The sequence below is a fragment of the Piliocolobus tephrosceles genome, chromosome 11, assembly GCF_002776525.5.
Source record: "Piliocolobus tephrosceles isolate RC106 chromosome 11, ASM277652v3, whole genome shotgun sequence".
Classification (NCBI taxonomy): Eukaryota; Metazoa; Chordata; class Mammalia; order Primates; family Cercopithecidae; genus Piliocolobus; species Piliocolobus tephrosceles.
This window is the reverse complement of record NC_045444.1, coordinates 63,488,385-63,505,546: the sequence shown is the minus strand read 5'-3', so window position 1 is coordinate 63,505,546 and position 17,162 is coordinate 63,488,385. Positions and strand designations below refer to the sequence as shown.

The window sequence follows — 17,162 nt, the reverse complement described above, 5'->3', positions numbered from 1 at the left end:
TTGGGTCCATTATGCTATTACGAATAAAGCTGCTTTGAATATTTATGTTTATGTTTTTATGTGAACGTAAGTTTTCACTTCTCTGGTACAAATGCTCAAATGTGCATTTGCTGGGTTAAGTGGTGAATACATGTTCGGTTTTATAAGAAACTGCCAAACTGTTTTCCAGAATGGCTGTACCACTTACATTCCCCCGAGCAATGTATGAGTGATTCAGTTTCTCTGCATCATTGGCAGAATTTGATATTGTCACTATTTTTTTTTTTTATTTTAGCCATTCTGATAGGTGTGTAGTGGTATCTCCTGTGGCTTCAACTTTCATTTCCCTAATAGCTAACAATGTTGAACATCTTTTCATGTGATTATGTGCCATCTGTATATCTTCTTCAGTGAAATTTTTCTTCATGTCTCTTGCCTATTTTCTAATTAAAGTATTTGCTTTTTACTAATGAGCTCTGAGAATTATTTATACATAATAGATATGTCTTTGCTTGAATATAGGGTTTGCACATATTTTCTCCTACTCTATAACCTATCTTTTCATCCTAACAGAGTCCTTCACAGAGTAAATGTTTCTAATTCTGATAAAATCCAGTTTATCAATTTTTTATAAATTATACTTTTACTGTCCAGTCTAAGAATTCTTTGCCCGGCTCTAGATCCTGAAGATATTCTATGCATTTTTCTAAAGGTTTTATAGTGTTGTTTTACTTTTAAGTTCATTATCCATTTTGAGTTAAATTTTTGTATAGGTATGAGATTTAGGTCAGAGTTCTTTTCTTCCCCCCAGTACTATTTGTTGAAAAAGCTATGCTTCCTCCACTAGATTGCTTTTGTACTTTTGTCAAACTCAGCTTGGCATGTTTGTGTGCTCTATTTCTGGGTTCTCTTTTCTGTTCCCCTGATCTATGTGTCCTCCTCCAATAACACACAGTCTTGACTACTGTAACTATATAATAAGTCTTGAAATAAGGTAGATTGACTGTTCTCACTTTATTCATTTTCTCAGATTTGTTTTAGCTGTCTAGCTCCTTCTCCTTACCACATAAATTTTAGAATAACATTTTCTATATCTATTAAACATCTTGCTGAAATTTTGACAGAAAATGCACTAACTAGATAGATCAATTTGTAAACAACTGACAGCTTTACTATGTACAGTTTTCTACCAAACTATGAATACTGTATGTCTCTTCATTTATTTAGGTCTTCTTTGATTTCTTTCATCAAGATTCTGTAATTTTCAGAATACAAATTCTGTATATATTTTGCTAGATTTATGCCTATTTCATTTTCTTTGGAACAACTACAAGTGGTATTATATTTTAGATTTGGTTTCTATGTTTATTGCTAGTATTTAGAAATGTAACTGATTTTTGTGTGTGATCTTGTATCTTGAAATCTTGCTGACTCTGTTTTTGTACATTCTTTGGGATTTTCTATATAGTCAATAATGGCACCTACAAATAGGGATAGTTATACTTCCTTCTTTCCAATCTATATGCCTTTTATTTCACACTATAAATTAACAAATGGCCCCAAACCTGATTTTTTTGCTCAGCTTCTTTGAGTAGTTTCCTTTTACTTTTAAAGTTTCTAATACTATTAGATTCTGGTAAGACTACGAAAAAAAGGTAACAGCAGCTGCCCTATAATTATAATAGGGAATAATTTTGGTTAGGTAAAAAAATCAATATTTAAACTAGGACTGGTTATACTTAGTCAAGGTTTTTAACTTCCTGACAAGGACTTAGGTATAATTTTAGCAAATGAACAACTTAAAAACTTAAGTCATAAATTGAAATTAAATACATGGCTGACATAAACTTTGCTATTTAAACTGACCAGCTCGTCAGTTACAAAAACAAGCACTATGAAGATTAAGTTAAGTAGGCTTTATATTTCCTATAGCCTCCAGTTCCAGACTACATCTGTTTTCTCTGATACACAAAACCAGAGTTAAAATAGCTCCATTTATCACAGCATGATTGTAGGCAGACAAACCAGCCTGTCTGTTTCCAGATAGTGAAAGCAACTGTTATTAATCACAATTACAGGCCAAACCCTTTAAGAGAAATTGCATCAATATTCTCCCAACCCCTGGCCCTTTTACTCTGGAACTCAAAAATGGTACTGAGAGTGTCATGACACCGCCTGAAGGTCAGTAAATAAAGACGCTACTATGAGTTCAACTTGAGTTTTAAGTTCAGGGTGCAAATCAAGAAAAATCTTTTTATACATAAAAATAAGTGATCTCTCAAAAGCTCTAGTATTGAGTAAGTTTAGCAAGGCAACTAAAAACATTATTTCAAATTTATGTTGAAAAGGTTTCTGCTTTATGAAATTATAGTGAATAGCAGCAGGCATTTGAAATATACAAATTACATGATTACCTATAAACAGAAAAGCTATTATGAAAATAACATACTTCGATAGCAAATTTCATAGCCAATACTGTGAAGGACCCTTATTTTTCTTTCATGCTGATTGTAAGAAACTTTCCTATAGAGTGAGGTCAACTGTAGTTTATAAATGAAGTGTTAAAACTATTGTTGAATCATATCCCTTGAATGTATGGCTCTTTCTCAAATACACTCTAATCCTTTCTTTAATGGTTAAGGCAAGAGTGCCAACAGAGTGCCACCTGGTGCTGTTTATTGCTATTATTAAAAGCAAGCAAACAAACAAACACACAAAACTATTGTTTTTTAAGCACCTACTAAATGTAAGGCATTTAGATGTTTTACATACATTATCATGTTAAGTCTTACAATAAACATATGAGACAGGTACCACTACTCCCATTTTGCAGGTGAGGAAAGTGTAAGTCAGAGAAATTACTTCCCTAAGGTCACACAGTTAAATGCAAAACCAGGAATCCAATATAGATTTGATTCCAGAGCCTACATTCTTTCCCCTCTGTTGTTCAGCTACTCAAATTTATATTCGTTTTAAAACAAAAGGTTTGAATGAAACCGTACATACTTAATGCATCTATGGAAGAACACTAAATGGTTGGTGGTATGGAGTTGCAGAAAAATGCACATTATTTTACCCTACTTTCTCCAATGAATAACTCACTCTGCTAATATACTTTCCCAGAAATATTAGAGAATAAACTGAGCCTTTCTATGACTAAATATGACCCTCTATTCAATATTTAGGCCTAGTTACCAAATGTTAAGCTACATTAACTATGAGACTATTGCCTTTTTTCTTTTTCTTTTTTTAAGAGACAGGATCTTATTCTCTATCACCCATGCTGAGAGGAGTGGTGCGATGCCAGCTCACCGCAACCTTAACCTCCCAGGCTCAAGCCATCTTCCTTCCCCAGCTTCCCGAGTAGTTAGGACTATAGGCATGTGCCACCAGAGTGAGCTAGTTTTTTTTTTAATTAGTTTTTGTAGTCTTGCTATGTTGCACAGACTGTCTCAAACTCCTGGGCTCAAGCAATCCTCCCGCCTGGGCCTCCCCAAGTGTTTGGAATGCAGGTGTGAGCCACAGCCAACTACTGCTGTTCTAATATAAAAGAATAATATGCGGCTGGGCGTGGTGGCACATGCCTGTAATTCCAGCACTTTGGGAGGCCAAGGCAGGGGGATCACCTGAGGTCAGGAGTTCAAGACCAGCCTGGCCAACATGGTGAAACCCCGACTCTACTAAAAATACAAAAAACTAGCTGGGTGTGGTGGCGGGAGCCTGTAATCCCAGCTGCTGCTCAGGAGGCTGAGGCAGGAGAATAGCTTGAACCCAGGAGGCAGAGGTTGCAGTGAGCCGAGATCCAGCCATTGCACTCTAGCCTGGGCAACAAGAACGAAACTCCATCTCAAAAAAAAAAAGAAAAGAAAAAAAGGATTAATATGCAAGATTCAGAGCTATTTGAGAATTTGCAAAACTGTTCAAATTCTGTGAGCATTTATTTGGGCATGCACTTATCCACTCATTTAACATATTCATTGAGCATCTATGATGGTGAACTATGTAGAGCAGCCATAGGGAGTGAGAAATACAGTGACAAACAAGATAAAGTCATTAACCTCAATGAATTTAATTCAAATGGGGAATACAGAAACTACACAAGAGGACAGGGAAGATCCCTCTAAGATGGTGACATTTTTATTAGAGACCTAAACAATGGTAGAAGGTGAGCCATGCAAATATCTGAAGGAGAGGACAAAAAAAAAAAAAAAGAACATTAGAAGAGGGAACAAACAGCAAAGGCCTTGAATGGGAAAAGGGACTAGTATGTCTGAGGAATAGCAAGAAGGTCAATGCTGCTAGAGGTACAAAGTAATCAAAGATGAGGACAGAGAGAGGGATATATAATGTATATCCTTGAAGGTCATGATAAGGAGTTTTCGTTTTGTTCTGAATGTGAGAAGAAACCACTGATGTTTTTAACAGATTAATCAAGCAGCAAGAGAAATGAGAATACAGGAGCAGAGTGGAAGAAAGACTAGTTAGGAGGCTACTGCAGAAAATAGTGATTGGAACTAGGGTAGTGGTGTAGAGGTGATATCTTTTGGTATCTGGGAGTTATCAGCATATAGACGGTCTTCTAAATTATGAAACTGAGATAATCATCAAATAAATGAGTGAGCATAGAGAAATGAAGGTCTGAGGGCTGAGGCCTGGAAGACTCCAATATTTAGCAATTTAGAAGAGAAAAAACTAGAAAAGGTAAAGCATCTTCATTCTATCAGCATACCTAAAGTATGTTTTGTATTCAGACTTATCAAGTTTCTTTTTCTAAGCACTAGAGAAAACCAGGTAGTTTAGAGTCTGTTTCCATGCAGTCATATTCTGACCACATAGAATATAAAAATACAAGAAATAGGATAGACCTAAAAGATTTCTATTTCAATGAGGCAAAACCTCTAAATAAATTAATATGCCATCAAACCTTGCTAGATTCAACTTCAAGCCAATAATTTCTAACAATAAATTATTTCACCAAATTGGGAGTCTTCAATTAAAGAAGGCCTATAAACCTAGAACCTGAAAAATGCACATAACTTAAATGTAACATGATATGACCACCATTTGTTTTATTACCTGATACTGCTGACATGTTAGGAACCTACAATCAGGAAGTATAAAAGCAACGAGAAAGTAAATTTGACTTATGGAAAAGAACTGAGAAAACAATAAAAATATCTATGATGAGGAAATTAAAATTTTAATTCACTTCTGTTCATCTGTTTCATCTAAAGCAGGGCAAGTAATTAACTCAGAAAATGTCAATATTAAAGAAACAGATTTTATATTTTAAAAGAAAAATAGTAATATATAATATTTATTTTCCTTTTATTGATTGATTGAGACAGAGACTTGCTCTATCACCCAGGCTGGAGTGCAATGATGTGATCATGGCTCACTGCAACCTCAACCTCTCAGGGTCAAGCAATCCTCCTACCTCAGCCTCCTGAGTAGCTGGGATTACAGGTACACGCTACCATGCCCAGCTAAGTTTTATACTTTTTGTAGAGATGGGGTTTTGCCATGTTGCCCAAACTGGTCTCAAACTCCTGAGCTTAAGCAATCCACCCGCCTCAGCCTCCCAAAGTGCTGGAATTACAGTTGTAAGCCCCCGCACTCAGCCCATATACATTTAAAAAAATTAATTACATGTCTCTTCTCAAAGCCTGTCATTTTCAGTCTTTTTAGATTTTACTAATTCCAGACATTTTAGGCTTTTAATTAAGAGGATAAGGATACTGAGGCAGGAAGACCTGCATTCAAATTCAAATTCTGGCACTAACAATTATTACTGATTTTTGGGTCAGTTACTTTATATTCAGCACCTTAGCATCTTCAGGTGAAAGAAAGGAATAATATCTATTCCACTGCATTAAGCAGAATTAAAGGAGGTTAAGTATGCAGAACACCTAGGCAAATATTTACAGCTTTATAAATGTTAGTTCTTTTCCTTTATTCTATCCCCTTTCTCTTCACTGTTTCAGCATCTATAGCATTTACATGTTTATTAAAGTCATCTTTTGAATGCTTTTCAAAGAAAAGGGCAGACTCTTACCTTAAAGTAGCAATAATATAATCCTATCAGTTTTCATCAGTAGCTTTTGAAATGGTATAATATTTTATTCTACTGGACTATAAGGCACTTCACCGGAAAGAGTGCCATTCTTTGAAATCATATTGCCTAGTAGATGGGTAATACTTATAATATGGAAATCGGATTATATAACATTAAAAGGTATTAAGCATATTTTGTATAAAAAAATATGACAAGCACTTTGGGAGGCGGAGACGGGCGGATCATCTGAGGTCAGGAGTACAAGATCAGCCTGGCCAACATGGTAAAATCCCATCTCTACTAAAAATACAAGAATTCTTGTATTTTTACATGATGGCACATGCCTGTAATCCCAGCTACTAGGGAGGCTGAGGCATGAGAATCACTTGAACCCGGGAGGCAGTAGTTTCAGTGAGCCGAGATGGCACCACTGTACCCCAGCCTGGGCAATAAAGTGAGACTCGGTATCAAAAAAAAAAAGAGAAGAAGCTATTTACATTATTTGCTTTGTGATCAATAATTGAATAAACATGATCTTATAAATTAACATTTTCTAACTATTTGTTAACTTTTATTTCTGTGAATTGATTATTATAATGGAGTATTACCATAGCTCTCACAAATGAAATCCAGGTTTCAAATAGATTGGCACTAGAGTTGTTTAATTCTATTATTTTAAATTTGTGCGTATTTCCTTTTTTCTGTAATGACAGCTTTACAAATGTATTATTTCAAGTATGTTTGCACAGACTCTGTTAGAGCCTACCAAGAAGCTCTCAGTGTCTGGGGTATATCTGAATAAGTAAAATCAGCAGTTCTGCGAAATTACACTTTCTGCATCTTAAAAACAGACACTATTATTGGAGGCACTTGAATTTCCTCATAGACTTTAAAGAAGCAGAGTCACTGGCCAAGGAAAAAACTGTTGGTTTGGTTTTCCTCTATAATGCATGCAGTCATTTGGTCATTTTCAACTTCTAGAGAATTTCTGACACTGTATAAAGATTGAGTAAACTGAGAACATCATCTCACAATTAAGGAAACAGCTCATCTAATAACCAACTACCTAAAGACAATTAAGCCTCTAGTTCCTTGTCATATATATGATTCAGCTGCTCTCATGCTCTTGCAGAATCACTTCTCCCCCATCATTTACTATTATAAACACAGAAACCACATTTCTTCATTTTAAAAGAGAAAGTACACTGTTGGCTGCTGACAAATACAAAAGGGCAAATTTGTTGGCTACGGTGGGAAAATTTTAATTTTTCTTCAAATAAGTAATTATGGCTAAATCATTTTGCTTCCTCTCTCCCATGTAATCAATTTAGACAAAGAACAAATGAATAATTCATGATATATTTATATATATTTTAAAGTTCCTTGCATATTAATACAGTGTCATTTTGAAACAGAATAAAAACTATTTATAATAATGTATATAGCTTTCTGAAAATTTTAAAGGAAGATGCTAAAATCTAAGTATCTTTAAGTAACTCCTCACTCAAATTTCCAAAATTAGGTTTGGACTTTTAGAGTAATTGGAAGCTTTTAATTCCACTTGAGAGGTTTCTAATATTCATTTCCCTCCCTTTTCCATTTTTGTTATGCTAGCATTCATGAGAACCATCATCAAATGAAAGGATAATAAATAGAAAAAGTAGAGAAGAGCATATTATCTTCAATGCTATTGGCTAAGTTAAAAATTTATTTGTGGGGGTTAAAAGTATAGCAAAAGATTAAATTGACACAATGATGTTGGGAGCTGTCTATTTTATTCATCAACATGAGCAATCTTTTCCAGACCTGGCTGTAAGAATATTATATGGACACACACCTTCCATAGTCCACTCCTTTTCCAACAGAATTCTTTCATTCATTCTGCATCGATGTATGGAGGGCTGACTGGGGCTAAGCACTCTTCTAGGTGCTACCACATAGCAACAAACAAAACAAAAATTCCTGTCCTCATGGATTCTCACTTTTCAGTAGGAAGAGAAAATTTTAAAAAGTACAAATATATAGCATATTAGATAATAATAAGTGCTATGAATGAAAATTAAACAGGAAAAAAAAAAGGATATAAGGAGTCCAGAGCAGTTGAATTTTTAAATTAGGTGGTTATTCTCATTGTGTTTCCTAAAAGCTATTTAAAACTCTACACATTTCTATTTTCCTAGGCATCAAATTATATTGAGGGATATATTAAGAACAAATTTCTATTCTACAGAACAAGTGGATAACTTCAAAATTTACCATTTTAATAACAGAATGGCCATTGTTTAAGTTTTAAAGGGTTGCCTCATTATTTTCATAAGCATGCTAGTAACAAAGATAGACATATTGGTAACAATTTTTGTTGGTGACGTGATACATTCTGACAACACTTGATACTTACCAAAATGACCACCAAGTAATAACAAGACAGCATTAAAACCTTGAAAAAAGATTTTTATCATATCCTGTCTTGATTAATTTGCTGAGCTTTGGGCAGGCAGAACAAACAGCTCTTCAATATACTGTACAACTGATGACCAGCTACATTCCAATAGTGGCTGAAAAACATTTATGTAGGTTTTCTTCCCCATCATCCTTTAAAAACGTTTGCTCTAATGGTCAAGTACCTCCCAGGCAAGCTGCGCTATTCTCTCATTACATGAGGTCCCTGAGACCTCAGAATGTTGGCTGGGCTCCATTTCTATGCAGGCTTGTCAAAGTAAGCTTCTCATGGCTACTACCGCAACCTACCTACCTACCTCAGTAACAGTTATTTCAAAGACATAGAAACTTTAAAGAAATCTCAAGTACTCTCATATTATCCATATCATGTCTCTCCCTAGCATTTTACTGAACTAAATATTTTTTAAAGTAAGAATATTAGAAATTCTACTCCCAAAAAAGAATACCTCCATGGTGATGTGACAGGCTCCCTCCATTAGCAAGGATTTCTTCTCTAGCAGCTGCCTGTATTTGGAAACAACACAACAAATTGTTGCTACTTAGATTTCATTTTGCAGTGAAAGAAAAAGATCCCACTCCCAAAGGAGGCACGTTTCCTGGGTCAAATAATAAACTAGACGCCTAACTTTCCTCTCTTTTGGTCAAATGTGTTTAAAAAGCAATTAAAGTAGCCTAGCTTTGTAAGTTTTTTTCTAGTGAATAGTCACAATGTCTATAAAGATCACTTTGAGATTCTAGGAAAAAAAGACAAAATGACCATTCAGCACACTAAGTTGTTAATACTACTAATAAATGCAAAGTTGTAAATGTACAAGTCAGGTTCTACTTAGTAATGAACATCTCATTATACCAACAAAGTGACTAACATTTACTGACTGCTTCCTATAAGTGTACCAGAAAAGTTCCAAGTAATTTGCCTGCAGTATCTCATTTATTTTCAGTATAGCTTTATGAAATAACTACAATTACTCCAATTTCACAGATAAAATAAGGCTTAGATAGGTTAAATTATTTGCCTAATATCATATAGTGGGCATCAGAATTATAATAAAGCTATTAGAGTCTTTATTAAACCTATTAGAAATCAACCACAAATGCCTTTATGGAGAACACTTCTTAGGTCAGTGACTTGGGATAAATTACTTGTCAGTCTTATGGATACCTAAGAGTGAAAAGAAAAACCTCGTTTTATCCTAATATGTAACATCCTAACCAAGCTCTTTATAGAGCACACAGGTAAGAAAAGATAAACACTTGTAACAAAATATAGAATGACTAAAGAGCAGTGTAAAAAAGGATGACAGAAACCAGAATTGCCTTCAGTTCCTAATGATTCGTTAATATATAAATGGCTATGAGGTAAAATACCTGTAGTACCTTGGGCCTCTCAGAATTACTCAGGTGTGTACGTATAAACCATCAGGAATTAGGCCAGGGTAGGAGAGGGCCAAGGTGGGACAGATGGACCACATCCCACTGCAAAGTAATCTATAAGAACCCTCGGCTGGGTATGGTGGCTCATGCCTGTAATTCCAGCACTTTGGGAGGCCAAGGTGGGTGGATCACTTGAGGTCAGGAGTTCGAGACCAGCCTGGCCAACATGGTGAAACCCCATCTCTACTAAAAATACAAAAAATTAGCCCGGCATGTTGGTGCATGCACGCCTGCAAGTAATCCCAGCTACTCGGGAGGCTGAGACAGGAGAATCGCTTGAACCCGGGAGGCAGAGGTTGCAGTAAGCCGAGATCATGCCACTGCACTCCAGCCTGGGCAACAGAGCGAGACTTCATCTCCAAAAAACCCTTATTACTGAGGGTTTTCCAAATGAATCGTACATATGCCATCTCCTGCTCTGAGAATTTATATCTTCTAACAAATTACTTTAAATAAAGCAATAGCTATTTGACATCAGTAGCACTTAGAGACCAGCAGTTTGGACTGAGAAAGTAGGAACAATTTCACTCTGTGGTATTGTACAGAAGTGACATTTGGGTAGCCAGAGGGCAACACTGAAGCAGTGAAAGGCTAAAGTGACAAAAAAGTACTCAGACTTTTGGGAATGATGAATATTATTCTGATTGGGGTGATGGTTTCACAGGTGTATATATATGTCAAAACTGTACACATTAAATATATACAGCTTACTGTATTTGAATTGTACTTCAAAAAAGCTGCTAAAAAAAACAAAAAAAAACAAAAAAAGGAGGCATAGGAGGAAGCCAACCAAACCTTTTCTATAGTTTCAGTCTAAAAGTGTGCTACTGAAATTTGCTTTAGCAGGTGTGCAATGCAGTTAAAACAGTAGGACACCTGAGTTTTTAAGAAACCTCAGCTTCCTACAGGATCCTCCACACTCTAGTCTGTTTAACTCTAGGCATACTCATAATGAGAAATATTGGCTGTAAAGAGAAAGCTTTATAAAAATAAACAGTTTGACACTCTTTAAGAAAGTAATAGAAACTGCTAGCTAATGAACCCAAAGCACCCACTTACAGCTGTAGCATATAAAAAAATTACAACTCTAGAATGACATTACAACAACACAGACCAAAGGCATTGCTGACTTCAACAACAACCACCATATGGAAATGAGTGCACTGTGAAAGTGATCTAGATTCCTATATAGTCATATGAATTCCTAATTGTTATTTAATTTAATCAGCTATCATGTATTGTAACAACCAAAGAATCACAGACTAGGTGTACAGTACATTAATTTTAGACTCACAATTCAGTACACAAGCCAGGGAAACAAATATGCTTTTCGTTTCTAAGGGCTAACAGCTAAGCAAACCATGTGTGATTAAAGAGACTCAAATTAAAACTCATAAATTGACAGTAAAATTTATTGAAATTAATCAATAGCCGTAAAAGCTATATGCAGGTATGCAAAATTACCTCAGTTTGTTCAAACACGGTCAGTGGGTCACTAATTCCCCTGTAGTTAAAGGCAAAATAGAAGTAGATACATGCACCTGCATCGTAAGTCTGCGTCACCCTAAAAAACAAACAAAATCCCCAAAGGGGCTTTAAGTTAAGTCAAATCAGATTTAACATCTAGAAACTTAAAGGCAAGACGACCCAAATGATTACTTTAAGACATAATCTCAGTTTCTTCCCAGCCTCCTACTCCATGGAAGGAATACACACTGTCTTGCTTTAGAGTTGTCTGCCAAAACAGGTGAACTGAGGATGCAGTGCAAAACAAGAATTTTACCCTCATTGAAGTACCAATTTAGTCAATATTACAGGTACACATTCAATCTTTCTCATGTCTGTCCCACGTTACTAAAGCTTCTATTGGGAAATAACCCAAAAACTTTTACACATTGTATCAGCATTTTATGATGAAGTGCCATTTTCACTGATTTTATTTTGTTATCTAGAAGTAATGAGAACTATCAGCAACATGTGTGAAAACAATATATATAGTCAGGTAAGTATGAGTATTCATTGTTTTAAATTGCATAATCAAAATAACATTTAACAAAATTACTTAAAAATATACATATCCTGACAATAAAAGTAACACTAACTTTTTCTCTTTCTGCTATTTAACAAATTTTATGCACAATTAAGTTCTTTATGTGACTGGTATAAGACAAAATTTGAGGCACTTCCATACTACAAATAGCACAACTCCATTACTTTTCAGAGTGCGTTTTCCTGCCAAAGGACCACACAATGAGGTCCATATGTGCAAGTGAAAACTATATTTTGTACTGCCACAGTAAACAGATATGATGCAGAACATCTGCCCCTTGAAAAAGGTAAAATTAGACTCAAAACAAGAAACTTGGTTCCTTTCACTGGCTCCATCACTGCTGAGGATAGAACATGAAATGCATAGAATACATATGGACATGCAAACACTGACTAAAATCCATTCTCATTATTTTAAAAATCAATATTGATAAAGTATGGGCAAATTATAATCTCTTCAAAGTACATTAAGTCCTCTTATCAGAGGTGTGTGAACCAAAGCAACTGCATCTTAAATAGGAGCTGGGTAAAATGAGCCTGAAACCTACCTACTGGGCTGCATTCCGAGACGGTTAAGCCATTCTAAGTCACAGGATGAGATAGGAAGTCAGCACAAGATACAGGTCATAAAGACCTTGCTGATAAAACAGGTTGCAGTAAAGAAGCCAGCTAAATCCCACCAAAACCAAGATAGCCAGGAAAGTGACCTCTGGTCATCCTCACTGCTATACCTACGCTCCCACCAGTGCCATATCAGTTTACAAATGCCATGGCAACATCAGGAAGTTACCCTGTATGGTCTAAAAAGGGGAGGCATCACCTCTTGTTTAGTATATCATCAAGAAACAACCATAAAAATGGGCAATCAGCAGCCCTCGGTGCTGCTCTATGGAGTAGCCATTCTTTTACTCCTTTACTTTCTTAATAAACTTGTTTTCACTTTGCACTGTGGACTTGCCCTGAATTCTTTCTTGTGTGAGATCCAAGAACCTTCTCTTGAGGTGTGGATCATCCCGGGACCCCTTTCCTGTCACACACTGGCAACAATACTATGAACTCATCATTTGTTTGGATTCTTCTAGCTCAACAGACTTAAAGATTCTGGGTAGAAAAAAAGCACATCACTGCGGTTGAGACCAAAACAAGGACACTGTTCAGTTTTGGCTATAACTTTAAAAATAAATGACAACAGTATAAATATCATTAATATTTTTTTCTACACAGATAATTTAAATGCACTAGAAGAAACTCTTCTAAGCTCTATATAGCCAAAATATAACATAGTCCAATTCATATAGAATGACAAACAAGATTGAAGAACGCTGAGAGAACATAAAGACGGACACCATCAATTAGCTTATGCAGCTTAAAAATCAGTCTATACAAAGAATAAGAAAATTGGGATAGGTTAGATTGGGAAAAGTGTTCTATAAAGGCATACCTAAATGGAGACTGACAAAAAAACATAAGATATTGTTCTAGATAAAACAAAAGGCAATAATTACTAAGGTATAGGAGAAATCAACCAGGAGATAACAAATGAGAGTAAAAAAAGCTAGACATCCAAAGAACTTGAGGAAGAAACCAAGATCAAAGGAGCAAAGGCTGCCATTGCTGTGAAAGCTTGAGGAGACGTACCTTCACTCAGCACCAACTCTACAGAACACAGATCCTCTGTGGCACACAGACCTGCTTTTCTCTCTCCCTAGGCCTCATATCTTCTCACATGCTACTCACCTTGCCTCAATCACTGATTATTCCTAAGTATGTGTGCCCATTTTCTTCCTCTTCAAAAACCTACTTTCCCATGTCAAAAGGACACAGAAGCCAACTTAAAAAAACTCCCAATAGCCACACTGGGATAATCTGAGCAACAAAGTGAACAATGATAATAATGGCTGCATTCCAGAGAATAAAATGTCTATGAGTCCCTACTGATAGACTGATATATAGACAGACAGACAGTGGCAAGGGGTGGGGGGTGGGCAGAAAAGGAGAGGAGAGGAAAGCTCTTCTTTACAGTGAATTCCAATTGATAAATGTAAAATGAATGATTAAAATAGAAAATCACCATTTGCAAGTATCACAGTAATAACTGTTGTAATCAAGAATCAACAGTGGGATATTGATGTGATTAGGAGATGGTATAAGAAACAGGCTATTTGCATAGTCTCAAAGTTTCTCCCCATAAGATTTATTTTTTTTAATTTTTTAATTTTTTTGACACACAATTTCACTTTTGTTGCCCAGGCTGGAGTGTAGTGGCACAATCTCAGCTCACTGCAACTTCCACTTCCTGGGTTCAACCGATTCTCCTGCCTCAGACTAATGAATTGCTGGGATTACAGGCACCCGCCACCATGCCCAGCTAATCTCTTTTGTATTTTTAGTAGAGACAGGGTTTCATCATGTTAGCCAGGCTGGTCTCGAACTCCTGACCTCAAGTGATCCACCCACCTCAGCCTCCCAAAGTGCTGGTATTACAGGCGTGAGCCACTGTGCCCAGCCATAAGATATTTTTTAAATACAATGGGAAAAAACAGTAATTGTAGAGTGGAGAAACCCGGCAGGTACCACCCTAACCAAGTAGTCTAAGTTAATGTCACCAATAATGAGACTTAACAATATCATGTTTCTTCTGATATGATCTACCATGAAGAGCACTTCACTATCACTTCTGTAGTAATCTTGCCGAAATGTGTAACTTAAATTTGATCACAAGAAAACACCAGACAAACCCAAACTGAGAGATATTTTACAAGATAACTGGCCAGTATTCTTCAAATGTATGAAGGTTATGAAAGATAAAGATATCTATCAGTGGGACAAATGATAAAGAAAGGTTTGTGAGTTAGGTAATCATATTGAAACAACACTAATTTTTTGGTTTTGATAATCATAGTATAATTACATGAGATATTAGCACTTGAGGAAGATGAGTAAAAGGTACACGGGAACTATTTGTACAATACTATTTTTTTTTTAAGTCTAGTTACACTTCCCCCAAAATTAGAAATTCAGAAGCAATGTAAATGTTTTTCCAATTGGCCCATCTCCATCAAGAGGGATTAAAAAAAAAAAAAGTATACTGCACTTAAAGTCAGTCTCTAAACAGACCAGATGAAACGTGGTGATCAGTTAAGTTTTCCAAACTCCCTCAAAGTTAAAAGAAATAAGTATGAGATATAATTAAAAACTAAGAAATGGGAGAAATGTCCAAATACCAAATATGATCAGACTAAGTGAAATATAGCCTCTTCACTATGTTTACATTAATAATTAGTAAGCATTTGGAAAACAAATAGGATGATTGTACCAAATGCAGTGACACAGCCTTAAAATACTGTCTGTGACTCAATATTTATACATGTTGAATGTGTATATACAAAAGATATCAAGAATGTTAGATTATTAGCTCACTGCAAGCTCCACCTCCCGGGTTTACACCATTCTCCTGCCTCAGCTCACTGCAAGCTCCGCCTCCTGGGTTTATGCCATTCTCCTGCCTCAGCCTTCCGGGTAGCTGGGACTACAGGCGCCCGCCACGTCGCCCGGCTAGTTTTTTGTATTTTTTAGTAGAGACAGGGTTTCACCATGTTAGCCAGGATGGTCTCAATCTCCTGACCTCGTGATCCGCCCGTCTCGGCCTCCCAAAGTGCTGGGATTACAGGCTTGAGCCACTGCGCCTGGCCATATCTGAGCTTTCAAAATGCAATTAGGAAAGCATTTAAAAGGGAGGTAAGGTAATCATAGTCAAATCTCCATATGCAATTTACAGAGGTTCCCACAAAGAATTTAATTTAACAGAAGGAGCAAATGTAGAGGAAATACTCTTTTTACTACACAATACAAATAGAATCTAATCTACAATTTTAATCGCCTTTTAGGCCAAATGTTAGGTGCCTCAGAACAGAGGAAATGAACTGTTTAACAATGCTACTGTCAATTTGCCAGCTGTGTTTCTCTTCTAGTGTTAATTCATTCTCATAAAAAAAGATCCCTTGAATATTTACATTTTAACTACCAGATATACAAAGTTTAAGAAACAACGGAGAACCGTTTTAACTACAAGGGCACTATCATTAGGAATAACCTAATTGAAATAAAGTGTGAAGGATAAATGAATGAAACGAATTTGTAGAAATTAGTAAAATATATATCACTCATAAGGGAATCACTAACATTCATAAATAGATGTAACTGAACATTAACAGAGCATTATCATCTTTCAACATATCCAGGATCTATATATTACACAGTTCAGTTTTCAGTAGATGAACAGATTACTGAAGTCATAACAAAGCTTGATGGGCCTGATTGATTAGTATATCAAACAAGTCCAAATAATGAAAAATACCTTTTAGAACACCTTAATTTGGGTCCATTTCAGAAAGTGACTTAGATCTAACACCTTTTACAACAGACCAACTCTATCATTTAAGACACTTAAACACTAACCTCTTCCAAAATCATCTGGACAAGTAATAGTGTGGCTGTCAAAGTCACTACAGTATTCTTTAATTAAAAAAAATTTGGGGGCTCTATACTTTTTGGAGTACTTTATTTGTATTAGACTCAATGACTAGCAATTACTTCCCATATAACTTCTTCAGAAAAGTTTGGACTGGAATTTCTATTCCAATGTACAAAGTACATTTTAATGGACAAAAATGAAATACATGAACTCAATAAATGTACCCTACACCTAAGTTATTTTTCTTAGGATCCTTGATTTTAAAAAGATCCATAATTATTTTTAAATAACTCTGGAACAGCTTTGTAAAATGTTATTTCAACTTTGATTTTAGATATGGGGGTCTATGTGCATGTTTGTTACCTAGGAATATTGCGTGATGCTGAGGTTTGGAGTATGGATCCTATCACCCAGGTAGCAAGCCTAGCACCTGATAAAAAACTGGTTTAAAAAATACATCTCACATTTTCAACATAAAATAATCTCCTTAGCCACTACTACGCAGGTCAAATCAAACTAAACTGAAATCAAATTCCAATTAAATGTTAGTTTAATCAAGTATGAGCCATAAGAACTACAAAAGTCGTATTTACCAAAGCCATTCAAGTAACTAGGCTTTGCATATTCTAACTGGTTTTATAAGATGGTCACAGAAACCGAACATATAAGCTTTTATAGGAAAACCATTCTTAAAACACAGCTACTTAATAA

General features: G+C 35.7%; 1 protein-coding gene across 1 annotated transcript in view; it reads right to left on the bottom strand.

Moving 5' to 3' along the window:
• The window catches only part of AGPS (alkylglycerone phosphate synthase), a 155,927-nt gene that overhangs the window by 11,102 nt on the left and 127,663 nt on the right, over window positions 1-17,162 (bottom strand). Inside the window, exons 18-19 of the mRNA XM_023212321.2 lie at window positions 11,393-11,492; window positions 8,941-8,998 (exon numbers count right to left, since the gene is read on the bottom strand). Coding sequence (XP_023068089.1) covers window positions 8,941-8,998; window positions 11,393-11,492 — 158 coding nt within the window. The remainder of the gene's footprint in view (window positions 1-8,940; window positions 8,999-11,392; window positions 11,493-17,162) is intronic.